At 32.1% G+C, this 27,904-nt stretch overlaps 1 protein-coding gene across 4 annotated transcripts; it reads left to right on the plus strand.

Annotated features, from left to right (window-relative positions):
- Positions 1-1,642: 1,642 nt before the first annotated feature.
- Positions 1,643-27,904, plus strand: LOC137820177 (structural maintenance of chromosomes protein 3). Of its 4 annotated transcripts, none has more exons than XM_068624086.1 (30): positions 1,643-1,782; positions 2,269-2,319; positions 2,536-2,611; positions 3,284-3,322; positions 3,420-3,487; positions 3,594-3,665; positions 4,878-4,957; positions 5,083-5,161; positions 5,271-5,388; positions 7,738-7,913; positions 11,070-11,315; positions 11,400-11,521; positions 13,658-13,802; positions 17,361-17,533; positions 17,651-17,750; positions 21,246-21,382; positions 21,610-21,811; positions 22,029-22,116; positions 22,200-22,349; positions 22,834-22,985; positions 23,102-23,293; positions 23,368-23,551; positions 23,637-23,707; positions 23,779-23,930; positions 24,726-24,894; positions 25,227-25,373; positions 25,651-25,743; positions 26,116-26,290; positions 27,143-27,334; positions 27,596-27,904. In XM_068624086.1, exons 2-29 carry the CDS (start codon positions 2,305-2,307, stop codon positions 27,331-27,333), a joined length of 3,612 nt encoding a protein of 1,203 aa, XP_068480187.1. In that variant the 5' UTR covers positions 1,643-1,782; positions 2,269-2,304; the 3' UTR covers position 27,334; positions 27,596-27,904. The 4 variants fall into 4 exon arrangements, with proteins under 4 accessions (XP_068480187.1, XP_068480185.1, XP_068480188.1 ...); XM_068624084.1 differs by having other exon boundaries at positions 27,616-27,904; XM_068624087.1 differs by having other exon boundaries at positions 5,089-5,161; positions 27,616-27,904.

The raw sequence follows: 27,904 nt of genomic DNA on the forward strand, positions 1-27,904 counted from the left end.
ATTAATAAATACACGACAACAAATCGTTTATTTAATATTTCATTAAAATCTATATTGTAGAAGCAACACTATCTCTCAGTAGAAAGGATAAACAAGTTCATCATTTTTACCTACACAAAAATATTTAATAAAACAAAGGTTATATTCACTCACATATTTAACTAATACATCAACAAATTCATTTCTCATAAAGGTTTGAACTAGTAGCCTTATCTTAAACAACCTATTTTAAAATACCTTTTTTAGAGTTGAATATAAATAAAAAATAATATCTAATAATATCTAATTAATATAATTTTTTATTGTAATATTTATTATAATAATGATTTTATTACTATAAAAAAAAATATAGAACTCATTGCCTGTCATTTCACCAAAAAATATATATATATTATTTTTCCTTTCAATTTTTTTATTTAAATAAATTTTGACTTTTTTCTGAAATTGCATTCTTCTAACCAAACATGATATCCAACATTAGTAGGAAATTTAGTATGTAACAAAAAGCAAAAACAAAAAATATTAAATATGCCATGCGTTATATTCTTTTTCACTTTTTATTTTCCTCAACGTCCACTCCTACCAAGCGATTTAAAACTCTGTTTGCTTTAAGGGTTGTACTGTTCAAAAGAAAAGATGTGAATAAATATCCATGGTTTGGATCAAGGGGTGTGCATGGAAGGAGGAGAATGAATCTACATGAACAGTGATTTCTCTCATCCTCCTCATATGCAAATATCTGAGGGGAAAGCCACTTAGGATGGTGGTGTTTTCCCCTTTTGACATTATTTTTTGCTTTGTCATTCATGAATAATATATATAATAATACAATTTTATTTTTATTATTTTTTCATCATAATTATCATATTATGACATTTCATACTTTATTCTATATATTTTATCTTTTTTATAAATAATTTTGTTGTACAATTCACTCTCTATATAATATTTTTTATTTTAAAATGTCCTCTAAAATACTTGCGTTGGTATGTATCTACATATTGAAAGAATTGTAATCCTCACTGTCCTTTATTCCATCAATTGGTACCTATTTACATTCCCTAATTTACTAGAGACAAGAAGATATTCTAAGATTACTATTATTATTCGAATAATTACAATATCAACATATTTGGCTAAAAAAGATATTCTAGGAATATATACACTATAATGGGGAATGATATTATTTTAATACATAAATATAAATCAATGAATATAATTTTTTTTCAAAATGTATAAATAAATATAATAATAAATTTGTATATGCTTAGATAATATTATTTTTATGATTATTTTCATGTTTCGATAATATTAAGTAACTCATTTTTTTTTTCCGAAAGTAATTATTTAACAATATCAAAATAAATTATTCAATTATACCGAAAATAATTTTAAATATTTCAATTAACTAAAATATACAAAAAATACACCATATTTCATTATTTAAATATTTTTAAAAACAAAAGTAAATTTGTAAACTTACATTTTACACTTTTAAAAAAATTTCATAACCATCATATCACTCACAAATTACAATAAACTTTATTTCTTCACAAATCTATTTTAATATACCTTAATCCAAACCCAATCACTTTATCCGCATTTTCCAATAAAATCTTCACATATGTATTCCCTCGAATTTTCTTACCTCCTTCTCCTAAATTCAAACACAACCTAAAAAAGTTAGCCCCTTTTGCACGCACCGGAAACCCATTAAACCCAAACTGATCGCTCCAACTTGAACTTTGGCAACCACTCCTTTGAGACTATACTTTCTCCGAGGTACTCTCTTTCACTCTCGTCAACTCATACAAGTTACTCCTATGTTTCTGCTTCTCTTTCATCTTCGCTCCGCAATTTTTCACTCTCAAAGTTTTCGCACCTCAAAACCCTAATATCATCCACAGAGTTCACTTCATTTCAATTTCCCCGTTCTTATACTTTGATTTCGCTGCTAAAACGTGAATACACTCTTCATACCTCGATTTCGCCCTAGATTGTTCATAGGAATAGTGTGTTTTCTTGCTTGAAAACCAAATTGCACTGAATTTTGAAACTCCTTTAGAATTAGTACGTGTGGAGAATTCGGTCATTTGAACTCTGATTCTTGGTTAGCTACACTTCCAATGAATACGTTCATTATATTTTATTTTTGAATGCTATTGTGATTGATAGTGCCACATCACTGTTCTCGAGGAAGCATGTGTAATACCGTGTTGTGTTTGTAATGTGATCGTGCTTATGGAATTCTTTCATTTGCTTTTGTAGGTTCGGGTAAAGGTACGGTTATGATACTCTGTGAACATGTACATCAAGCAGGTAATTTAATTTTGGAGTGTGTTTGTTTAATTAATTTTTGTTGCTTTTCACGGTTACATAAAACTACTAGATTTGACTAGATTTTCTTTTTGTATTCTGATTCATGAACATTTCCTCTAGTTATCACAGATACGACATATTATGCTGATATTTGAATTTTGGAGTTTTGTCTTTGCAAATGGTTTTTTTGACGTATTTGTTTGTATGTGCTTTTAGGTTGTGATCGAAGGTTTTAAGAGTTATCGAGAGCAAATTTCCACAGAGCCTTTCAGCTCTAAAGTGAACTGTGTTGGTAATAATTTGAATGACAAAGTTTTAGATGCTATCTTCTATTGACTCTGGAAAATTATTCGATGTGTATGACGTGGGCATTTCATTCATGACATGTTATGATGGCAGCGAAATGCAACATGAAAATGAGGCAATATAAAATAAGTTGTTTAGTCAATTTTTATTTGAATTCAGATATAGTTTCTTAGACTAAATAATAAGACTGATATAAATAATAGTTCATATTTATCATCAAAATTTGTAAATTGTTTATTGTTGCAGATATACATATAATAGTACTTATAGATAGATAGCTAATAAAGAGGATGATTCGTTAATATTGTGATGAAAGACTCCACCCATACAAAAAGTGTGAAGGATATATAAAGAAGAATTTTATTGTATAACTGAAAACAATTTTATGATCCGATAGAACTTGATTATTAGCTGATAGATACGTTCTCACACCAAGCTAAAGGCTGAATGCAGTTTTTTTGGCATAACTGGATTATTTACTCACTTCATTACCTTCATTTTCATTACTTAGTTTTTTCCACTCTTACACTTCATTCCTTTTTCTTAAATTACATCTTAAAGATGAAGATCATCTTTTTATTTAGTTCAAATGATGAACACATCTAAATTGTATTTTTTTGTAACTAAAATATATCTGTTCAATTATTTATTTTTGCAGTTGGTGCTAATGGATCTGGGAAGACAAACTTTTTTCATGGTAAAAAAAGATCCCCATTTCTTCTGTGTACAATTTGGAAGTAACTATAATCCAATCTCTGACATTCACTTTGCTACACTTTTTTTTTCTTTGGTAGCTATCCGTTTTGTATTAAGTGATCTCTTTCAAAACCTACGAAGTGAAGATCGACAGGCACTACTCCATGTATGGCACAGTTCATCCATTTATTGATACTTGTAGTTGTCATGTCACTGATAAATAATCAATTGTAGTTTTGATTATGCTTAAATAAATTATTCTTTCTGCACAGGAAGGAGCTGGACACCAGGTTTTATCTGCATTTGTGGAGATTGTGTTTGATAATTTAGACAACCGTATCCCGGTAATATGTTGAGGTTAATAACTTGTTTTCCAGTGATCAATACCATGATTTCTTAGTTATTTGATGAATTACAATTATCAAATTAATTTTTTGAGTTATGCAGAATTGTATATATTATTTTTAGGCTCTAAAACCAGAAATGCTATTATTTTCTGTTTTTGTATTCTATTTGTTTGATTGACATGGTGCAAAAATGTGATTTATTTTGACATTTTTTTTCTTGAATTTTTTAATTAGATGCAGAATATTGATAGGGATAGGCACAATGATTCTTTCTCTTTAGTTCTCATAATTTGTAACTATGTTTAGAACAAAGTTAAAATGCTAATTCTATCATTCTCCTTTCCTATGTTACCATCATCTAGAAGAAAAGCATAGCTTCTAGTTAAAGGTATTGCTCATAAACCAAATATTCAACCCTTTCTGGATCCATTTTGTTTCTCTAAAAAGAATAAATGAATGAAAGAATGAGGAAGAATGTTACTTTTTAAACAGCTTTAAGGAAGCTTTTCAGATACTATTGTAATATATCCAAGCATATCCTATAAACAATTAATAAAAAGTTTGTATACTTTTCAGATACGCATGTGTAAGCATTTTAGAAGTGTCCAAAATGTATCAGAGAAATATCTTAAAAAAAGGTTAAAATAAAAAAGTATTGGATACTTTTTTGATATCTCGTAATATCCGAGTATCAGTATTCAGTACGAGTAATAGGCCTACACTTTACCTTCGACAGGGATATATTGTCTAGAGGATGTCACAGGGTTCTTTGAAACAGTTCACTGATTTTACCATTTTGTGTGTGCCTTTTTGACTGTTGGACATTCATCCGTTCTTGTAAAGTGAATGCATATTATGGCTCCTCAAGTTATGTACAGAAAGGATTTTGTAGGAAAATAAAAGAATATATTAACAGATAAATTTTGTATTTAACTGAATCAGACTTGCTCGCTGATAAGTAATAGATTAATGATATGTTTTGCAGTGTTTTAATTTCATCGAGCTTCTAGGCTACAATTTCAATCAAATTAACTTTTTTAGCTTAGGCTGTAAAATCTTGTTAGTGCTTGTTGATGATAACTGCATTGCTTTGAACTGATCTCATTTTACATTCTTTGTCAGAACAAAACTGCTTTTTTATTGGTGGGAATAGTGCTTTTTGTTTGATAACATATGCACTATCTTACATCTATCCGTGTTGGTGAATAGGTTGACAAGGATGAGGTGCGATTGCGTCGGACTATAGGTTTAAAAAAGGATGAGTATTTTCTTGATGGAAAACACATAACGTGAGTTAAATAGAATTAATGTTAAATGTAATTATTTTATTTTATTTCACTATATATAGAAAAGTTAATGTATTTTATCGTATGTTATTTGGTCAAATGAGTATTTTCCCTGATTCTTTATGAAGGAAAAGTGAAGTAATGAATTTGCTGGAGAGTGCTGGGTTCTCCCGTTCAAATCCTTATTATGTTGTACAACAAGGAAAGGTATTGGCTCTTGGTAACAGTGCTTGAATTTGGTCTGGGGTTTATTCATGTTGTATTCATACATTTTGAAGTTGATTTCTAAACTTGTTCCGTTTCTTCTATTGCATAGATATCATCATTAACTTTGATGAAAGACTCTGAACGACTGGACTTGCTGAAGGAAATAGGTGGTACTAGAGTTTATGAGGAGAGGCGCCGTGAAAGTTTGAAAATAATGCAGGAAACTGGCAAGTTTATGATTTATTTGTTTTTAAGTTCATGATTTATCTAGTCTTCCCTATTTATTTATTTCTTGTGTTCATGATTTGAAATCTACATATAATAATAAGGTTATTCTTCTAAAATTACCACTTAACACTTTCTTGTAATTTTATATTCTAAATTCTTTTAATTTATTACTTCATCTATTTTCATTAGAGTTAATAAATGCATTATGATTTTTAATGAAATATCACATTCTTATATATATATATATTTATACCTTAAATAAAGAACAATAAAAATATACATTAACATAATGTTCATCTAGTACTTTTTTACTTAGCTGTAGATTTATACTTGCATTTGCAAGACCTGACAAATTTTTATAACTATTAAAAACTGATTTTTTATTTATTTTTTGTATATGAATAGTATCAGCTTTATGCATACATAAATTCTTGAAGTTTCAGTAAAAGAATTTGAAAATTTATTTTATTATACATGATTTTTATCTTAGTAATGCATTTGAATTTTATTGATAGTAGGTAGGCGTTAACAAATGAAACACGTTCTTTTTCTTTCTAAATACATGTTTAATTAGAGAACTTGTTTAATATAATACCAACTGAAGCACTGTTGGAATCTGTGTGTCTGCACTTTTTTAATAATCTGGCTTATAATTTTCTATAAAGAAATAGAAATATATATCATTTTCTATTTGATGTGATTTTATTTATTATATGAAAATAAGATAGTTAAATATATTTTTTTATTATATATTGTATTGAACTTATGTTGTAATAAAAAAGTTTAATTACATAGAATCAAACATTCTAAACACTTACTGCATGATTGTACGTATGATTTGTACTATATTTTAGATTCTATCTTTTTCTCCACCTTATTTTAATTTCTTTTGTTTTTCTTTTACTTCTTTACACCGGTAGTGAGTTTTGTATTGTGACTTAAAAATATTATTAGGGGTAAAATAGGAAATTTTTTTGTGTACTATCCCATTACATATTGTTATAGATCATAGACAAAAGAGGGAATCCCCATTGTATATTGTTATAGAATAGATTAGATTGTTTTTATGTAATTTTCATATATATGGTAAATTATTTATTGAATGTAATGATTTTTTTTTGAAACAACTCTAAAGTAGTACAACTTTAGTGATCGAAGTTAATTAAACTAATAACTGCATTTGAATGTATTCAAAATTATCTAACTTTGAGTTTAAAACTGATTGTTATTATAACATTAAAAAATATTGCTCAATCAAATGGATTGTAAAATAAAATTTTGTTAATTTATTTGAATTAAATTGATTATGATAAATGAATTAATGACTTAATTTAATAATTTTCCTTAATAATTATTTGAATAATCACTCTATAAATGAATAAATACATTCGTCGGTTTTAACATATCCTGTTGGGATGAGAATAAAAAGAGATTTTATTAGCCTTCAAATTCTTACCTTTAATTTTCTTTCTATGGAATTCAATTTATTTTAAGTTTTATTAGATTTAATCATTTTTTTACTTTTGAAAGAATCTTTTGGTTTTGGGTAGGTAAATTTAATTTATTTTTAATCTATCATTTCATATGTATGTATGTATGTAAGCATGTGTGTGATTGTTGTATTATGAAAAGTATAGTAAATTATAAACATTTTGAACTTAATACTTTTAACATTTTTTTTAAGATTGAAATGTTAATTTACTATTTGCTTGATAGTTATATATATGAAAAAGAAATAACTAATACATCAAGATATATAAAAGTGGCTAAGTTAGTTTTATTAATTGATGATAACATAAATTCAATTTTTATTCATATATACCCTTAGTGTGAAATGTATGATGATAAGTGAATACCTAATAAATGGACTTTGCAATAAATTAAGGATGTAAAAGAAATTTAATAACAAGTAAGTTTGAAAATAAGTCATTGTTTCTTTGACAAAGAAAAACACCTTTAGTTTCTTATACATAGGGCCAGAGGTAGTATTGATTTAATCCTCTAAATATTGCTATGAAGTCCTTCCAATTAAGAATTACAAGGTGTATAAAATATTATTTTGATTTGTAATAATTTTAAAAAAGAACTATTTTTATTGTTTTGAGAGACATATTTGATATTGTAAATTTTTAACTAAATAACTTAATATCAAGTTTTTAAGATACTAAACAAATAGTTTAGTATTTTCTAATAATCTATTGAAATATATTCATATTAAAAGTAAAAAAATTGAGTTAATATTTTCATTATTAGTAAATGATGGATAATATGCAAATAAAGTATTACATTAGAGCGTTATTATTCTTGTTATTGATGCTGTTATTCTCATGCATTTTTCTGTTATACAGGTAATAAAAGAAAGCAAATAATCCAAGTTGTACAGTATTTAGATGAAAGGTTGAAGGAACTAGATGAGGAAAAGGAGGAACTTAGAAAATATCAACAGCTTGACAAACAAAGAAAATCGTTAGAATATGCTATTTTTAGCAAAGAAGTTCAAGATGCTCAGCAGAAACTTACAGAGGTTGTGTTAAATGTTATTTCTCATATAATTATTTGCACAATTTCTAACTGTTGGACTTATTGGGTATGTAGTTTTGGTGATTATTTTTTTTTGTTTGGTTCTTCAAAATCACATGTATATAACTAAAGATAAGACAATGAAAATTTAAATAGATTCTTATGAATATCTCATTTTATATTTTCAAATAATATTTTGGTTTGGTTTGATTCAGTATAGATCGGGGAAGGAAAATATTAAGTATCTGAAATGAGAGAGGTCACAACCAGAGACAGTTGTGAATAGGTTGCTTGAATGCTGGATTGAAATGATGACATTGCTGAACTAAAAGCTAGAGGCTGTAGAGTTTAAAATGTATTTGACACAATAAAGTAACACATTCATGAAGATATTGTAACTCTAAATATGCCAGGTTATAGGAAACTACTGAAAATATTTGTATTCAAAGCAAGTTATGGTATGATGAGTCACATTCTGCTCCAATTTAAGACACTATAATTTTACAAAAAGCATGCAAAATACACGTATTAATATTGAACACTTATTTCTGACAAAACTGTTAGTTATGAGTGTCTTCAGTCTTTGTAAAAAATTCTAAAGATATATAATATTTTTAGTTGATTTATGAAACAAGATGTGCACCACTTTACGGTTTTATATGTAATTATTTTTTAGATGTTAGGTGAAGCATTTCTTTCTTATTATTTTCCTTCCATTTTAGTTTATTTATAATACTATAAATTATTACTAGAAGTTTTAAACTGTTTTTGTTTAGAAATGGAAATTCCTCATGTGCCAGAACTAGTAAATTGCATGCAATAGCGGCACTATGGTAATGTGTGAACACTGTTGAAACTAGAAAGAGCTATATATTTTTGGATGAGAAGGGTGTTGGGCCTGCACCCAAATTTGTCCACTCTTCACCCCGAGCAGTGTTATATGGGGACTTTTTGTCAATCATATATTGTACTATTATTAAAATACTATATGGCATTATATTCTATTTAAAGATATAGAAAAATAATAGTACAGAATTATATATTTGGGTATAGAGATAGTATTTATAGCATATATAAACACATAAGCGTAATAATAAAATAGAATGTATTACTAATAATAAGTAGAAAGAATATAAAGCAGTATTTAATAAATACATATATTATACTATAATATTATAACACATAATACAAATATAAAAAATTAGAGTAGTGGCCATCAGCTATAGTGTTGTTGGGTTGTGCCACAGTGTGCTGTCATCAGCGTGGTTGGTTGGTCGGGGATGACAGAGCGTTGCAATTGTTGCATTGCAGGGTTAAAGAAATTAGAATAGCGACCATCCAGCTGTAGTGTTTTTGGGTCTTGCAATTCACAGGGTAGTCAATAGCATAAATAACACTGATTGCCTTGCTTCCTGAAAGCTTGTTGTGTTGTTTTGGCATAATAGCTGGTGCTTCCTTGTTAACATCTATATGTGACAATTTTTTGCTGGTTGTGTTGTCATGAACGTTCTCATGGTTGAAATCCCTGCCCACACTAAATAAGGAAAAACAATGCAGTTTTACACTTATTTTAGGCCTAATCTTTCATTCATTACATACTCATCTTCTTGCACACAGCTCTAACAATTGATTTTTTGTAAGTGCCAACACTTTCTTGTTATGTGCAGCTTCTCATTGAGACATACTGCATCACCATCTGTGATACCAAATTAGGTTGTTTATTTCAATAATGATCTCTTAGTAAGTGGGCTTATGTCTAACTCAACTTCACAAGATATGCTTGTAAGGTGAGAATACCTTATTTATATATCATAATTCGGCCTTATTCCTAGTTGATGTGTAATCTTCAACAAACCCCCTCATATTGAGGAATGAACATCTCAAGCATGAGATTAGATATTTGTGGGTAAGAGGAGCCCAATAACGGTGGTACAACAACCCTATTGAACTTTATTAGGATAAACTTTAAATGACTCTAATACCTCTTAGTAAGTGGGTTTATGTGTAACTCATCCTCACAAAATCGGCTTGTAAGGTGAGGATTGCACCTTATATATTATAATTTGTCGTTTATTTCTAGTTGATGTTTCATTCGTGTGAATAAGGTAGCATGGAATATTTAAATATATGACAAATATCCTTAACAAAGTTAATTTTTTCTCCCATTATCACCCATTACCCATTCCTACAAGACTTCAGTTATTACCCTTAAATAAATTATAATTATATCTAAACGATGTGAATATTTCTCATTCATAAAAATGTCAGAATATTTTTTAGATGAAAATATTTTTACAAAGAATGATATAAATATGGGAAATCTATCTCAACATTCCTCAGATTGTAAATCTAAACTCAAACAAATGTCCCCATAGTATATTTTAGTTTGTGGGCTTAGCTACTTTGACTACAGACCTGTGTTGGGTATCAAAATGACATGTTAGACCGGAATATGTGTATCGGTTCAATTATAAACACAAGTGTCTGTTAATTTGTGTGCCAGATATTAAGATTTCAAATGTGTATTATTAATACTTAATATAATATTGTTGGAGTAGGTTAACATCTTAAGTTAGTTTTTGTAATGAGAACTTGCTTATTTTCACTTGAAAGAAGTTTTCTAATGATAGCACTTTTGAGTTTTTAGAAATGAGAATGAACAATAGAGGAAATCTTCTAAATGGTGAACATAGAAGTGTAACCTGAAAGATAAATTTTAAAAGTTTGCTTAAGATATTGACAATGGTCTAGAGAGGGTTGTGACATGCAAAACTCTTGTCCGACTCGATTTTTTAAGTGATTAAAAATTTCCTTCTCTTCATTTTGCTCGGATCCTTTATCCCCAAGTCATTCACGTCACTGAAAACCAAACTTCCTCCCTATCAGTGTTGTGCCAGTTGTCCACTTTCTATCCTGGGGTCCATTCATAATTGCCTTGATACCCTTAGCTCCTCTTTTCTTGCTATAAAAATACAAGTAAAAGGTCTTGTATATACTTGATACAATTAGTTGGAGTTTATAATTGGACACTTCTAATATCTCTGTCGATTCTTATACACCAATCATATTATTGGCTGTCAAATATTTATTGTTCAGACATTTTTAATCCCTTTTTTCTTATTCCGATTTCTATGATTGAATGCTTGTCCATTGGTTTTAGATAGAAGATGTTCGGGCCAAGGTTTCTGAAACATCAGCAAAGAAGTATAATGATGTTCTTGATGCACATGAGAAATCCAAAGATTTAGAGAATACATTAAAAGATGTATCAAAAGAACTTCAAAACTTTAACAAAGAAAAAGAGTCTATTGAAAAGCGACGAACAATTGCATTAAAGAAGCACACAGAACTTGAGCTTGATGCCAAAGACTTGCAAGAGAAGACCTCTGGAAACATCCGAGCCAAGGTACTAATTTGAAGAAGACCTTTTGTGAGTTGTTTTGATGGGATTGTTTTGTACATTGCTCATGTTTTACCTACATGCTTTCAGGAAGATGCTGCAAGACAATTGGAGATACTTGAGAAAGAAATTCAAGATTCAACCGTTGAACTGGGCAAAATCGTTCCCTTACACGAGAATCAAGTTCTGAAAGAAAAAGACATTGCCATGCGGTATGTTTATAGTTATATTTGTCCTTTATATGCTTGAATGTACTTTATCTAATCTAACTCTCGTAGTTTATGTTCTCTGACATTTTTGGCATGGTGGTTGGGTATTTTAGTGCACTCTATTATACTGGATTAATCTTACTTTTTTAGTGTCTCATTGAGCTATAATCTTGGATTAGATATGTTATAGGATAGTGAAATATATTTTTTAATCTTTAACATGCTTATATTATACGGCTTTCAACAAATGAAATATAATAGTGAAAGCCATTTGAAGATGGGATGGGGGAAGGCCCCCATAACTGTACCCAAATTCTAATGAGTTGTAGATAGAGGAGAGTCTAACCTGTGAGATTTGCCAATACAGGAAGCAGAACAAAAGTAATTAATATCTTTCTTTGTTGTGGGTATTATAATTATTGAAATAATCCCATCTTATCTGATCACCCTATTATTAGCAAGTGTGCCGGGGATGCGGTCTGGACGCCTAGCATGAAACAGAAGGAAAAGTCTAACTGTTATTAGATCCAAATTCAAGCTGGTTTCAAGAAACAAAATGTTGATGTTCGATCCAGTGTAAAAGCTAAATATAGATCTATGGCTTTGGCCACTTATGAACATCTGTAGATTAAACACCTCCGTTAAGAGTTGAATTTTGTGAAGTTGAGCAAACAATGTTGTATTGTGATAATCATGAAACCTTTCATATTGCTTTTAATCCTATGTTTCATGAATGGACCAAACAGAGAGAGATCAATCCTCTTTCTTTGAGGGAGAAGATGCTATCCAAAGATCTTTGCACTGCATTTTTCAGCTCTGATGATTAGTTTATATATTTGAAGTTTGTAATTTATGTGCTCCAACTTCAGGGGAAGTGTTAAAATTATCATTGTTATTGCCAGAATAAGCATCTCAACTTTTAAAGTAGGAAGGGGGTTCAAACTTGCTTCTGATAAATGAAATTACTTAGCTGTAGTCTTGTAGCTATCCTTCATGTTAGGAAATGAGTTTAAGTCTAACTCATCCTCACATAACCAGCTTGTAAAGTGAGGATTGCCCTATTTATATAATATAAATTGGTCTTATCTCTAGTCAATATGGGATCTCCAACATACCCCCATCACGTTGAGGCATGAACATCTCATGCGTGGGACTAGATATTTGGGTGTTCCGATATTGGCTTGATAGCTAGTGGCACGACAGGCCGAACAAACCTTGTTAGGATAAACTTTGATACCATATTAGGAAGTGAGTTTAAGCTTAACTCATCCTCATAAAACCAACTTGTAAGATGAGCATTGCCCCATTTATATACTGTAAATTGGCCTTATCTCTTGTCAATGTGAGATCTTCAACCCTTCAAGACTAGATATAGGTTCTTGAATTGAAAATGGATCGCCAATTGAAGCAAGTGTATTAGGAAGCATTTTGATGTGAAGGAGATAGTTGTAGATTGCAGTTCTGTATGCAACTATGTGTACTTTGGTGCAGGTTTGCTTTTGAAAAAATAGTGAATTTTCTCCTTAACTCGATATGAATGAATGCTTAGAAAAAATCAACTGTAAAGTGAAGATTGAAGCCTTAATAAGAGCATTGTATCTTGTTGTTAGGCTTCATACTCTGGTCAAACTTTTGCAGCTTTGGAGTTGGCTTCACTAAGAAATCACAAAGGAATCTTTGGTCATTTAGAAATGTTGATTCAACATTGTTGAAGACAATGAGCCTTGATTGTATGTTGCACTTGTTGCAACAGGAGAAAATTGTTCTTTGAGATTGAGTGCAAGAGACATTATTAGAGGAAGAAGATGGAGTAGAGTATTCTGCCATCAGGATACTGACTTTCAACCGTGTCAGAGTTTACAAAGAGTTTTAGAGAGAGTATTTTGAAAGTAGGAGAATTGTATTTCATCCTCTTAGCATTTTGTTACAAGTTACAACAGAGATTATATAATTAGATGTCACTGGCCAGCCAGCTAGGCTTAACTAACTTGATTTAACCCGGTATAATATTCCATTCTACAATTCTTAAATATTGTTACATTTTTGTGGCTAGTACATCTACCGAAACATATTTCTATCATTTGTTGAGGATATTCAACAGATCTAATTAATATTTCTCTCAAATAAATGAATTGTTAGAATAATGGAGCGTGAAAAGAAACTCAGTATACTTTATCAAAAGCAAGGACGAGCAACTCAGTTTTCAAGTAAAGCTGCTCGTGATAAGTGGCTTCAAAAGGAGATCGATGATCTTGAACGGGTGCATTCTTCAAATAAGGGCCAGGCAAGTATTTATTTATCTATGTGAGCTATAATGAATTTTGTCCTAAATACACTTTTAATCTTGATTTCTGTTAATTTTAAGTTTGATAACAAAATCTCTTTCCTTCTCATTTGTTTGTATATGCCTATTTTAATTTTTTCTGCTTAACATATTGAGTGCATATGTCTATTTGGGAGAATAATTACCTACTTTTGCCTACTTCCTTAGATAGCTTTTGATAACAAGATGATTGTTTCTAGGGAATAATCATTTCTATGATGTAGTGTGTTATTAGAGAATAAATTAAAAAACGAGAGACTCCCCATCCAAGAAACATTGCTTGGCTACCAAGGTTTTTAAAATTGACTCATGGAGGTTTCATAAACACAACTTAAAAATATTAAAATTCCAATAAATAACATAAAATTCCATAATATCGCAAAATAGAAAACTATAATGTCCAATATATACTCAGAAATTGAGAGAACAAAATCTATTTAGTTTATTTATGTTAAATTTGTATATAATATATTACGTTTTTATTAGTTTGTTACTATATTATATTTTGTTTTAAATATTTTAATACTGTCATTTTTTTTTAATTTATTATATTCTATAATAAATAACAGTTGTTGGTTAACAAGTGAAAAATTCATCCATGCTTATTTTTTGGTTCAACAAACCCACCAATAAATGTTGGACTCAAATAGGATACAAGTTGACGCTGAACAAATGAAAAGGAAAATACACCCTAAACTCTAACTAGGACCTGACACAGTAGTTTTCCACCAGCTCTTTGTTAGTTAGTGCCCCAGCAGAAACTTTCCCTAAGAGAACAAGGATGCTCTAAGTGTTTGGTTTAGGCTCAATGTGAAAAAGGTTTATGGTCATGAAATATGCTATCTGAGCGTGATTTTGCTTGATCTCTTTTTGTGGCATGATGACCAGTACTCCTAAGTGAGATGGGTTTGTTAATAGCAGAAAGGTGCTATTTTGCTCCACACCTTTGTAATCACAACGCTTTCAACATCTATGGAACACAAGTTTGCTCCCCATTTTGATAAAACTATGATTGCCACCACAAAAATCAATATTGTCTTCTGAAGTGCCAATCATCATGACACAAAAGGATTTTTTTATCTGCAGATTTGGCCAATAATCTACTTTTTCAAGTTGTATTACTTTTTATACAATTCTGCATTAACTATGCTTAATTACACAATTGGCTTCTTTCCAATAATTCCAACTGAATTTAGTCTTGCTGTTGCTTTTGAAAGCTGCTTGCTGCTTGTAGAAGCTAAAGTTTATGCTCTAATGTTGTCAATTTGTCCCAGGGTTCACTTATCAACTCCAACCCACTCCTAAAATAAGTCTCCTTTTATTGACCCATCAAATGAGTGGGTTGCAAAAGTGGATTGGGTCAAGGGCAAATTGGGTTTGATGAACTACAATATTAAAATAAGACTTCAGTTAACTTCAAGTACTTTTCAAAATTGTATTAGTCTTTAAAATATTTAAATTGCAAATAGATCCCTAAATATTTTACATTAATGATAAATTGATGCTTAATAATTTTTTTCTATTTTTAACTTAATTGTATGATTGGGGCATAACCCAATCTACATGGCCATAACCCAATCTACATGGGCACAACCCAACCTACTCAGGCACAACCCAACCTGCTAGGGCACAACTCGGTTCGAACTAATCTTTTATGATTTGGGCCCAACTCAAGTTGAACTTTCCTAAGTTGGACCTAACCTGGGCCCAACACGACTCAACCCAGGTCGACTTGACTTGTCCTTAGTCCAACCTGGCCAAACTTTGCTTGAGCTCGACCAGGTCCGACATATTGACTTGCCCCAATATCGATCCAACCTAACATAGGATCGTCTTGGCACTATCTAGAATGATTGGGGCTTGATCTGACTTAGTCCCATTTTGACCTGGGCCAGACCTAGCGTAGTTCTATCTGACTTAGGCCCCACCCAACCCAACTTAGCTTGATTTGGGCCAAGCCCAACCCAACTCAACCTGATATGGGCCAAGCCTAACACAACTTGCTTGGGCCTAGCTCAAGTGAGCTTGATTTGGGCTCAACCTGACTTGATATTTCTTGACTAGGGCCCAACTTGTCAAACTCAACCAATCTGAACTTGGCCTGACTTGGACCCAACCTAACTTGGACCTGATCCGACTCGGTCTAACCTATACCCAACCTGACTCGGCTTGATCTAGGCCCAACTCGACCAATTTTACATGGTCCCAACCTAACATAACTTGGCTCAATGTGGGGATTCAACCCAACTTACCCAAACTGAACTTTGCCCAACTTAGGCTCAACATAACTTGACCCAAAAGGGCTCGACATAACTTGACCAGAAAGGGCTCATCATTACTTAACATGACTTGGACCTCACCTGTCTTGGCCTTACCTGGGCATGCTCGAGTTGGCCTTACTTGGACTCAACTCAACATGGTTTGGGCCAAGCCTAACTTGACTTAAGCTCGACTTGAATCTACCCATATTGACTTGGGTTTTGATTGAGTGATGTTTTTCATGTTTATAAATATTTTTAAGTAAATTTTTTATTTTCATTTTTAAAAAGATATTTTACTTTAAAAATTGTCTATCAGTCGGTATTGCCCCATGGGGCTTTTGTGGGCATTTTGGCTCTAAGGATTCTTTCTTGTGTGTGCTTTTTGGCCTTGTGGACTTTTTTGGCCAAGGTATATCGGTTTTAGCCAAATTGACTAGTCTACTAAGGAATGAATGCCATGACATATATGGTCCAACTTGAGGGGGTAGTGTTAAAACTATGATTTGATTATATCAAGTACAAAATAATCTTTTAGGATACAAGGGCAAGGAGATATTTGTTATGATTGTTAGAATATTAATGAATTAAGTACATTGTTGGAGGGCACACATATGACCAAATTATAATATGTAAGTGCAAATCACATTTTGTAAGCTGTTTTTGTAGGGTTGTGTTAAACCTAAATTCATTTAGTAATATGGTGTCAAAATTTATTCTATCAAGGTTGGTTAGGCCTATTGTATCATTTCCCTTTAAGATAGACAATTCTTAGCATGAGAGGTTGAAGATCCTATTTTGACTAAAGATATTGTAAAATTATAATATATTTTAAATTATAGGGAAGAGATTATTGGCATTCAGTTGAAATTGTGTTTTTGAGACAACACAAAGGCTTTATTTATATTGAAATAATAATACATATATAATCGAGATCCTCTTAGAGACTTTAGGGATATCTCTGTTAACTAGAGTTGACAAATATAGTGGGGATGTCTCGATACTCCAATTCTTCTCGTATGAAATGACAATCCACCTTAATATGTTTTGTTCTCAAGCCATATATGGTGCTCAACTTGTTAATGCTGGTATATGAATATTCTTTGATTATAGAACTTTGACGTGATCAGTGACCATTGCAATGATTTCCATTATTTATTTTTGTATTTTCAAAATTTAGTCATATTTTTATCTTCTGTTGTGTGAACACTGATCTTTTGAACCATGCTCCATTGTTTTTCATTGTTGTTTTGGTTCGCAGGAGCAAAAGCTTTTGGATGAAATTGATCGGCTTAAAGAAGAACTGCATGATTGTGACGAGATCATAAATAGACGGAAATCAGATATTACTACTTTGGAATCTCTCATTGCTGAGTCATTTAAAGGGCTTAATAATTTCAAATTGGAGAGAGACAAGTTAAATCTCGAGAGAAAGTATGTAAAACTCCTCCTTTTGTCACCTTTTTTTTTTTTTTAATTTCTAGGTATACTTTTTCCTAGAGGAAAGAAGAATTAATAGTTAACTTATGAGTATATATTGTTACATTATAGGTCCCTATGGACAAAAGAGAATGAAATTATTTCTGAAATTGATAAGCTGAGAGCAGAAGTTGAGAAGGCTGAGAAGAATCTCGATCATGCAATTCCTGGTGTGAGTAATCCCTCTTTTATAGCTCTTTAACATCCCTTTTATAAATGCCATTAAATTATCAGAATTCTCAAAATGGTGTTTCTAGGCATGACATCTTTCATATGTACGGCCTAATCTGGGCTTGTTCAGTGTAGAATTTTATTTTAACTTATAACGTCTTGATATGAATTAACAGTGTTATGATATTTGTAAATCGACGTCACTCTAAAAGTATATGAATGATTTTGAGTTTGGCTTTTGTGGGGTTTCACATTTTTTATGCAGCATATAGATGAAGGGAATTGCAGAAACACTTTACTTGCAGATATTATATTACACTTAAAATTATAGAAGATATAAAATGATTCTGTTCTGCTGGGAAGTACTTTTAATTTTTTGATTTGGTAACCGAGTTTAATAATTGCTGGTTTGCTACCACTTAGTACAGCACTAAAATGTGACAAGGTTGCAATTTGTGTAAGTCAACATCAATTAAGGAGTTTCAGAGAAAATTAAGACCGAGTCTCTTTAAGAGAGACTATAAAAGAACATAATCTGACTTTGTTATTCTGTTAGAGGCCAACTACCTAACCAGGGCTAGGAAACAGAATATGAGAACACAGTTTGGATGTGTATAGTACTAGCCACCGGTCTAATTAAGCTTTGTAAAAGTGAAAAGGGAAAAGTCAAAAGTTTGACATTAATGTTAGTTAAGGATGTAATTTATTCTGATTCCCAGCAAGGATTTTTGGTGTTCTTTAAATAAAAGAACAACTCCTCTGCAATAGTTATAATAACTTTTAATTGGTAAATCTGTTTTTCACAATGAATATGTGAATAAAGTTTGTAATGTTTAGGAATGACAATGACCTTATGGATATTTGCTAAAATTACTCATGATCGATAGGGTAACCCCCTTTGTGGGCATTGGCATGGGTAACTTGCTTAATGGATATCTCGTTGTTGGGGCTGACTGGAAGACCTAGTTGAAGATGACAAATTAAATTTGCCATAATATATGCTTTTTGATTGGCTATAGCTTTTCCAAGAGACAAGGTTATCTTCGAAAAATATACAAAAGCTTTGAGTGGATTTTCTTGCCCAGTCTGCATTAGATTATCCCACAACTCAAGTGTATCGTTTGTCTTCATACAAAAGTCCCTTTCTTGGAGCTCCTTGGATTATCAAGCAAAGGGAGTCATTGCATCCTAGTGTTCCTTACATGGAGAATTGAGAAATTGACTTATTTAACTTATTACGAACAAGATATCTGGATGAGTAATATTAAGGATATACCCTACTAATCTTTTGTACTTTTCAAAATACGGTAGAGGCTTCTCTTGATGTGGTAGGAGTTGGACTTCTTGCAAAAGACCCTTTTGTTAGAGCTCCTTGGATTATCGACCAATACGAGTCATTGTGTCCCAATGTTAGAGTTGAGGAACTAAATACTACACTTATTTCGAACGGGTAACAATAAGATAGTTTAACTCCCCTACCAACTATCTTCACCTTTTGGGATTTGGAAAAGGCTCCTCTTGATTTGGAAGGAGTTTGACTTTAGGATCCATCAAGGGACTTGGAACTTATTATTCTTGTTTCTTTCAGAATATCCATTACATACTTCTTTTCTGATATGATTGTTGATCGCATTTTTGGACTTTGCTACCTTTATCCCCTAGAAATATTATAGGTTTCCAAAATCTTTTGTTTGAAGATGCTTGAAGAGATGTTTGTTCACATTTGTAATGCTGACATGGTCACTACTGATAATTACAATGTGATCAACATAAACAATCAGATATATGCAAGTAGGTGAATGGTGATAGAAGACAAAATGGTTAGCCAAACTATTGAATCACAATTTTGAATCTATTGAACCATGCTTTGGGTGACTGCTTAAGGCCATTTAAAGATTTTTGTAACCATTATACAAGACTAGAAGACTCCTCTAGCAACAAAGAAAAGTGGTTGTTTCATGTAGACCAATGATCTGCCCTATATTATCATCTTGCAAGGAAACAAAATCTTTAGTAAGAGAAATGACACAATCATGAGACCATGTGTAACTTGACTGATGAACAAGAAATAAAGAGAGCCTAGAGACACAAAGGACATTATGAATGCAAAGAGAAGAAAAAGTTGATTTATTAACAATGCTATGATCGATGTCCCTAATTCAAGGACCCAAAGAGTGAGAGATGTCGATAAAGGAATTACCAATGGGTGCAACAATAGTATTGGAGCTTGAGGTTCAACGATCTTCATATCATTTTCGCAAGCTGTCATAGGAAGGTGATGTGACTAGATCCAAAGGCAACAAAGAAGTGGAAGCTAAAAAAAGGAGAGGATGACCTGGGTAGTGAGAGGAGGTCAACCATTCGGAGTCCAACACTTATCAATTGTGTCTTAACCTAGCCAAATATTTGAATCAGGGACATCCTTCGTCGCCCTTCGTGGTGTCTGTTGTTGTTGGGAAATCAAAGCATAAAAGTCATCAGAAACAACATGGCACAAATTCTCACAATAGGCTTTTGGCATGAACTCAAATGATAGTTACCCAAATATTGTCCACGGTAGCTCTTGTGGGGCAATCTAGGATCTGATCACAAACAGAATAGTACACTATGAGTAGATAATTTAAGGCCAAGGGCATGAAAAACATGTGGCGATTTTGAAGCTTTGCAGTGTGGGATGAAAGAATTCATTGAAGTCACAGAGAAGGCAAGAGACCTGGCCCAAGTAAGTTGATATTGAATCGTTAATTTGACGAGCACTAAAGATGCTCATGAGATCTTCACAAACCTGATAGATAGCAATGAACAATGGGTTCTTTGGGATATCCTAAGATTAGCCTTTTGTTAAAACTCTGATAACATGTTGAGAGATAGAAACAAGAGAGAATAAGGTGAATTTTGTGTGTGTAGATGAAGTTATTAAATTTTTAAGGGAGAAAACATAATACAAAATATTGAGGACATTCTAATTAATGCTAATATCCACCGTTACTGTATTTATTACATTCCACCGTTACCTTATTTTAGGCTATTCACATTAATATATAATCTATCTAATTAATGCTAATACCCACCGTTACTATATTTATTTACAACATTCTAACACAGTTTTAACTGAATCTACACAACAAGGTTCTGGGTTGTTGTATAAGAGGTACACAATTTCTGCATCGGACTTGAATGTTTATAAATTTGCTGTTGTGGAAGTGTATTATAACACTAATCATGTTTGTAATCTTTTATAGAAAGAATACTTGAATATTTGTTTGACTATTCTGTTGCAGTTAATTAAAATGTGGGTAGCATATACAGAGATGGGTAAATAGATATTCAACTGGTAAGGGGTAAGATGATTAAAATTATTATCCACACCAGTATGAGTCCAAGTCCGGGTATATTTTTTTTTAAATGTGTATGGGTACTTGGATCTTATTCCGTTGTTTATCTGTTGAGTTTGACGGTTAACTGTCATGGTGTTTGACTTTATTATGATGTTCAGGATGTGAGAAGAGGGATGAATTCAGTCAGGAAGATTTGCAAGGAGTATAATATTTCTGGAGTTCATGGTCCAATTATTGAGTTGCTGAATTGTGATGAGAAGTTTTTCACTGCTGTTGAAGTTACAGCAGGAAACAGGTAATTTCTCACTGATATTTATTTTAATGCCCCTTGTTGCATTGAGCATATTTTCCTATAATCTTTTGGTTGTGGGGGGGAAAGAAAGGAGACATTGGCTCACCTTTAGCATGTAGTTGTTCAATCTTTTTATTTTTAGTCCTTTGTTCTTGGGCTAATTTTTTAACTGGTTTTATATTTTTGCACATTTGGCTTAATGTTTTTATTTAACAACTTTGTTTGAACAGCTTATTTCATGTTGTTGTTGAAAATGATGACAAGTCAACCCAGATAATTAGACATCTTAATTCACAGAAAGGTGGTCGAGTTACATTTATTCCGCTTAACAGAGTAAAGGCTCCACGCATCACTTATCCACAGAGTTCAGATGTCATACCTCTTTTGAAGAAATTGAATTTTAAACATGAATATACTCCTGCTTTCAGTCAGGTTAGCTTCTGAAAATTATTATCTTTTATTTCACTCAGGTACAACTTCTTTAGGTGCTGTTTGGTGATAAAATAATTCTGATGTTTTGGCTAATCAAATGTAAACTTAACATGAAAAATTTGATGCATAATGGAGAAATATAATTATAAAAGTTGTGATACATAATTATTTAGTTTTTTTTCATGTCCCTTAACATCACTTGTGATATATCTTTTAGGTATTTGCTAGAACAGTTATCTGCAAGAATTTGGATGTGGCTTCAAGGGTTGCTCGTACTGATGGTCTGGACTGCATTACACTGGATGGTTGGCCTACTTCTTTTCATTGTCTGTCTTCTTTTATTTTGGCTGGTCTTGCATTTTCCCTGACTAGCTCTGACTTATTACAGGTGATCAGGTAAGCAAGAAAGGTAGTATGACTGGAGGATTTTATGATCACCGACGATCGAGATTAAGGTTTATGAATATCATTAAGCAGAATGCAGACACTATTCATATTAGAGAGGAGGAATTGGAGAAAGTTAGATTTAATCTACAGGATATCCTTTGTTTTAATAAATTGATATTTTGTTTTTGTAATTTTTGTTTCTCTTAGGTGAGAACTCATTCTTTATATAATGCAAATTAAATGAGTGATGAAACGAAGGAAAGAAAATCCAAATGATCTGGTTTACCTGATCAAATTTTGGTTGGAAAAAATAGCTCCAAGAGTGAGCATAAACTCTAGTTGCATTTGTTCACTTTATGTTATGGCGTCTATTTTTCTGATTAACTGCAAATTCACCACTTTAATTTTATTACAATTTTCTGGTTATTTGTTCTTGTTTATTGGGGCATATCATATTCATGTTGATGCCTTAGAAGATGTTTTAGTTGGTAAGGGTGATTGCTTCATAAAATTGTTTTATTTGAATTTTGTCAAGCTTAAGTTAACGAACAATTATATTCTCTACTTTGCCTCAATTTGGTTTTTTCCTGACATGAAACAATTTCTTCCCATTGTTTTCGCTGAATTAGTCTTACAGATAGACCAAAAGATTAATGAACTTGTTGCTGAGCAGCAGAAGATTGATGCTAAGCGTGCTCATGACAAATCCGAGATAGAACAGCACAAGCAAGATATTGCTAATGCTAATAAGCAGAAACAGTTGATTTCTAAAGCACTTACAAAAAAGGTGTGATGGAATTTCTCAGTTATACCTAAATATTTTTAGGGAGCTCTATTTCTGTTGTTTGTTGGCTTGTGGAATTTTTCACTATTTGTTTTACCTTTTTCCTTTATTGATTGTAGGAGAAGTCTGTTGGGGATGTCCAGAATCAGATTGAACAGCTTAAGGCTAGTATCGCAATGAAAAATGCTGAGATGGGCACTGAGCTAATTGATCATTTAACACCAGAGGAAAAGAAACTTCTGTCAGATTTGAACCCTGAAATCAAAGACCTTAAAGAGAAGCTTGTTGCTTGCAAGACTGATCGTATTGAGGTTATTCAATCATTTGTATTGGTGCTCACAATCTTTTGAAGTTAGTGTTCTTATTTTGACTTCAATTTTAACAGACTGAAGCAAGGAAAGCAGAACTGGATACCAATCTAACTACTAACCTTAGGAGAAGGAAACAAGAGCTGGAGGCTGTAATATCATCTGTGGATTCTGACTCTCTGGTTGGTGAGGCTGAATCCAAGGGGCAGGAACTTAGTGATGCTAAAATGTTGGTTGATGACTTAACAGAGCAGCTTGGAAGTAAGCCCTTAAAGTTTTAAGTCAATATAGTCTTTTATCTATATCTTTATTATGTTTCCTTTTGTGATCAAATATTCATCTTCAGGAGTTGCTGAAAGTATAAATGATCGAACAAGGCAAATTAAAAAGATCAAAGATGAATTGAATAAATTGAAGGTAAATGATCTTTTAGTTTCATGATGATTGTATGTAGTTTTGCTGACAATGATGAAATCTTTTGGCTGCAGTCTTTGGAGGACGAGTATGAAAGGAAACTTCAGGATGAAGCAAAAGAACTAGAGCAATTGCTGAGTAAAAAAAATACATATGCGGCTAAAGAAGAAGAATATGCCAAGAAAATAAGGGAACTGGGACCATTGACATCAGATGCTTTTGAGGCGTAAGTATTTTCTTTTAACATATTTTTCTGTTATGTGTGCATAAGCTGAGTTATTTTAGAGGGATATGAAAAGATCAAGAAAATGATGGTTCAGTTATATGGAAAGTATTAAAACTCTCCATTCTCAATATTAGCAATATCTCATCACGTAACGAAAAGTGACAATTTTCATCCACAATGAATTTGATGTTATCACATTCTTAAGTAAGCCTTGTGCTATTCAAACTTCTGCATTTACTCATTTTTTGTTTTTACTCCATTGTCATTAAATATGGCATGACAAACTCCTGCCGAATGGAGATAGAGCTTATGAACAAACAACAGCATAAAGTCTGTTTAAATTGTTTAACTTGTTTGAATAGGTTAATTTGTTAGAATAGTTTAACTTATTTCTTCAGTACCCATCTGTTACCTAGGTGTAATCTTTTCAGTCTTTTTGAATCTTCTTTGTCTGTCTGATGTAAGGATTGTTCTAAATGCAAGAATTAGCTATAAGAGATAAATTAATCTCTTTATAATTCTTTCCTATATTTTCACCCTCGAGTAAGTTCATAGCATATTTCTAAAAATCTTTATCTCGATTGTTTGTTACTTCGTTTTTTTATACTTAATATCAGGCATTCGGTCATTCCTTAGGGTAATTATAATTACTACACCATGATAATTTTGAGGGTCTGGCAGATACCTATGCTATTACAGTTTATTGCTTGTTGCATTGGTATATATCATTTTCTCTGTGCTTTTATTTTAGCTATCTTTATTTAATTTTTTTTCTTTCCTCATTGCAAATGACAGGTATAGACGGAGGAATGTAAAAGATTTGCACAAAATGCTGCACAGGTGCAACGAGCAATTGCAGCAGTTCAGTCATGTAAACAAGAAAGCACTTGACCAGTATATAAATTTTACAGAACAACGAGAAGAACTTCAGAAAAGACAGGCCGAACTTGATGCAGGGGATGAGGTACTTTACAGGGATTTCAATTATGAATGCCCTTTATAATTGTTTCCAGAGAAACAAAAATCTTTGATGGCTACACTTCCTAGCATATATTTTTAGTTCTGCAGTTTGCCTAAATGATTTGGGTGCCACTGATCTTTAATGACTCAGATCATTGTTGTTTCTTTGTGTGCCTCTTTAGTAAGTCTTATCTACCACTATGCACTAGGATTGTTTGTATTATTTGGTTTCAAGTTTGATTTTGCAGATTCGACTGATTTCAGTGCCAACTTTTTCATTTTTGGCTATATTGTATCCTGCATTGCTAACTTCATTGACGTACTGAATAATTACAGAAAATCAGGGAGCTGATATCAGTGCTAGATCAGAGGAAGGACGAATCAATAGAACGCACTTTCAAAGGTGTTGCAAGGCATTTTCGGGAAGTATTTTCTGAACTTGTGCAGGGTGGCCATGGTCATCTGGTTATGATGAAAAAGAAGGTTTGTGATGGTTCTTGAATTACACATTCAGTCCTTTTTTGAATGCGAAAAAATAGTGCTTTGTAGCTTGTTGTCTTGGTTCATGTTTTAAAAGTTAACGCCATCATTCTTTTAATGTTTTCATGTCCTATTTTCATTGTCTTGTTTCAGTGTGGTGCTTGATTATTGCTTTTATTTCTTATGCTTTGCAAAATAGTGAGGATTCTCTAGAAAGGTTATTTAGTTATTGTAATTGATATAGCAGTGGTATTTCTATATTAAATTTCCTTTCCCTCAGGATGGTGATCATGATGATGACGATGATGAGGATGGTCCTCGGGAAGCAAATCCGGAGGGGAGAGTAGAAAAATACATTGGAGTGAAAGTGAAGGCAAGTGTATTCTTTTTGTGCCATTTTAAAAAAGAAAAATTGATGTAAAGTTTCTGCCAGAAGACCTGTGGGTTTTTAAACCGCACCCACTGGGACAAGGCTATTGATGTTTGTATGGGAATGGACTAGGGTTTGTTTTGTACATTGAAAGAGAGAAAGAAAGATGCTGGTCTGGGGTAGGAAATATAATTATCATTTCTGGTATTTAGACTGAAGTTACATTCATTAACTATTGTAATCCATCAACAGCAGAAATTTATATCATCTAACGAAGCATACTGCATTAAAATAGCCATGCTCTATTCGCTGCTATTACAAATACATACATAACATCTAAGTTATGACATTTCTGGTCTCCTTTATTGTTTGCAGGTCTCTTTTACCGGGCAAGGGGAAACACAGTCCATGAAACAGTTGTCTGGGGGTCAAAAAACTGTTGTTGCCCTTACACTTATCTTTGCCATACAGCGATGTGATCCTGCTCCCTTTTATCTATTTGATGAGATTGATGCAGCTCTGGATCCACAGTACAGAACTTCTGTTGGAAGTATCCATTTTTGTGTTTGCTACCATATTGTGTCAATTGATTGGTCCTGTGCAATTCATCCATCTCTATTGACTGCATACCTCATCTTCAATTGAAAAATGGCTCAACTCAACTCTGTTGATACTTAACTGTGTGAAATGGGATGGGATGGGATTGGATGCAATGAAATAGAGTGGACTAAAGTTGTGATTTAATTATTTGGACATTTTTCTGATGAAACAGGAAATAAGGTGGTTTTATATTTGTCCCCTTAAATTGGAGAGGAGGGAAAATAACAGGTTAATGGGACTGAATGGAATGCATTAACATTAGATTCCGTTTCAGTCTATCCTATTTTACTAATTATTCTTAACTATCTGGTAGGCGTGATTCTTCTCCTAGATTATTTTGAAAATCTGTTGTTATGATATCCTTTAGAGTTAATTTCCCAATTTTCTGATTCTCTCTGTAAAGATTGATTACCCTATTTTCTTATCTCATGATTTTTTCCATATTTAGTTAGAGTTGTTAATTTAATTAGTATGATAATCACATTGTTATATACCACAGAGTGATTATATGTAAGCCATATAATGATATATAGTATCTATTCTCTCCGTTTTGGTGGTTCTGGGAGACAAGGCTTTTGCTGTGGTCGTGGTTGTATGTGTTTATGGAGCTATTGAAATATAAAAAATTAATTTATGCTTGTGATATTCTTTCTGAATGGCACATAGATTCCCGGTCATATCATGTCTGGGATTCTTAACTATTGAAATTAAAAATTTAATTCATGCTTGTGATATTCCTTTTGAATGGCATATAGATTTCTGGTTATATCGTGTCGCTTTTGGGATTCTTAACTATCTGTAGATATGATTCGTCGCTTGGCGGACATTGCAAACACTCAATTTATCACAACAACATTTCGCCCAGAGCTAGTGAAAGTTGCTGACAAGATATATGGAGTAACACATAAAAACAGGGTCAGTCGTGTTGATGTTGTATCCAAAGAAGACGCATTGGACTTTATTGAGCATGACCAGATGCAGAATGCTGAATAAGGTAAGCCTTATAGCTTTTCCACAATTTTTCTTTATGATCCCCACTTCTATTTGGAGTTATTCCTTCCCTGATTAGGTAACTTGTATCATCATTGCAAGTGCGAAATTTTTGCGACTCTGTAATTAAGAATCAATTGTATTTTAATTACCATTTGTTGCATGCTTTTCATTGATAAATTACAAGGCTTTTTCTCTCAACATCATAAATGTCTAACCTGTTTGGGCAACTGTTTTAAGCGTGTGACTTTTTTATGTTTTGAAGTGGTATTTATGTGCTGTTAGGTGCTTATCACTCACACGTTATGGAATAGATGTCAACACTGGGCACTCTTCGAAGATTGTAATGCAGAGATTGCAGACTCAAGTTCATTCGAATTCTTCGACCTACTATTTGTCTGTTGTGAGTTGCTATAATTTGTAAGTGAATCATGATTCCAATGAACCTTTCCTCTTCGAGAAAAGGACTTCATGTAATATATGATTATAATATTCCTAACTCGATAGTTGGTTTCATAACATGTATTTAGTCAAAACCTTGCAAAATTATAATTGTACCATCAGCTTCTGAAAA

The sequence above is a fragment of the Phaseolus vulgaris genome, chromosome 9 (genome assembly GCF_000499845.2).
Source record: "Phaseolus vulgaris cultivar G19833 chromosome 9, P. vulgaris v2.0, whole genome shotgun sequence".
NCBI lineage: Eukaryota > Viridiplantae > Streptophyta > Magnoliopsida > Fabales > Fabaceae > Phaseolus > Phaseolus vulgaris.

Excerpts from the sequence above, each read along its gene's own strand:
- LOC137820177 (XM_068624086.1), top strand. Across the intron at positions 17,534-17,650 it reads AAGTTAAATCTCGAGAGAAA|GTCCCTATGGACAAAAGAGA; the intron begins GTATGTAAAACT and ends GTTACATTATAG. Across the intron at positions 21,383-21,609 it reads GAAGTTACAGCAGGAAACAG|CTTATTTCATGTTGTTGTTG; the intron begins GTAATTTCTCAC and ends TTGTTTGAACAG.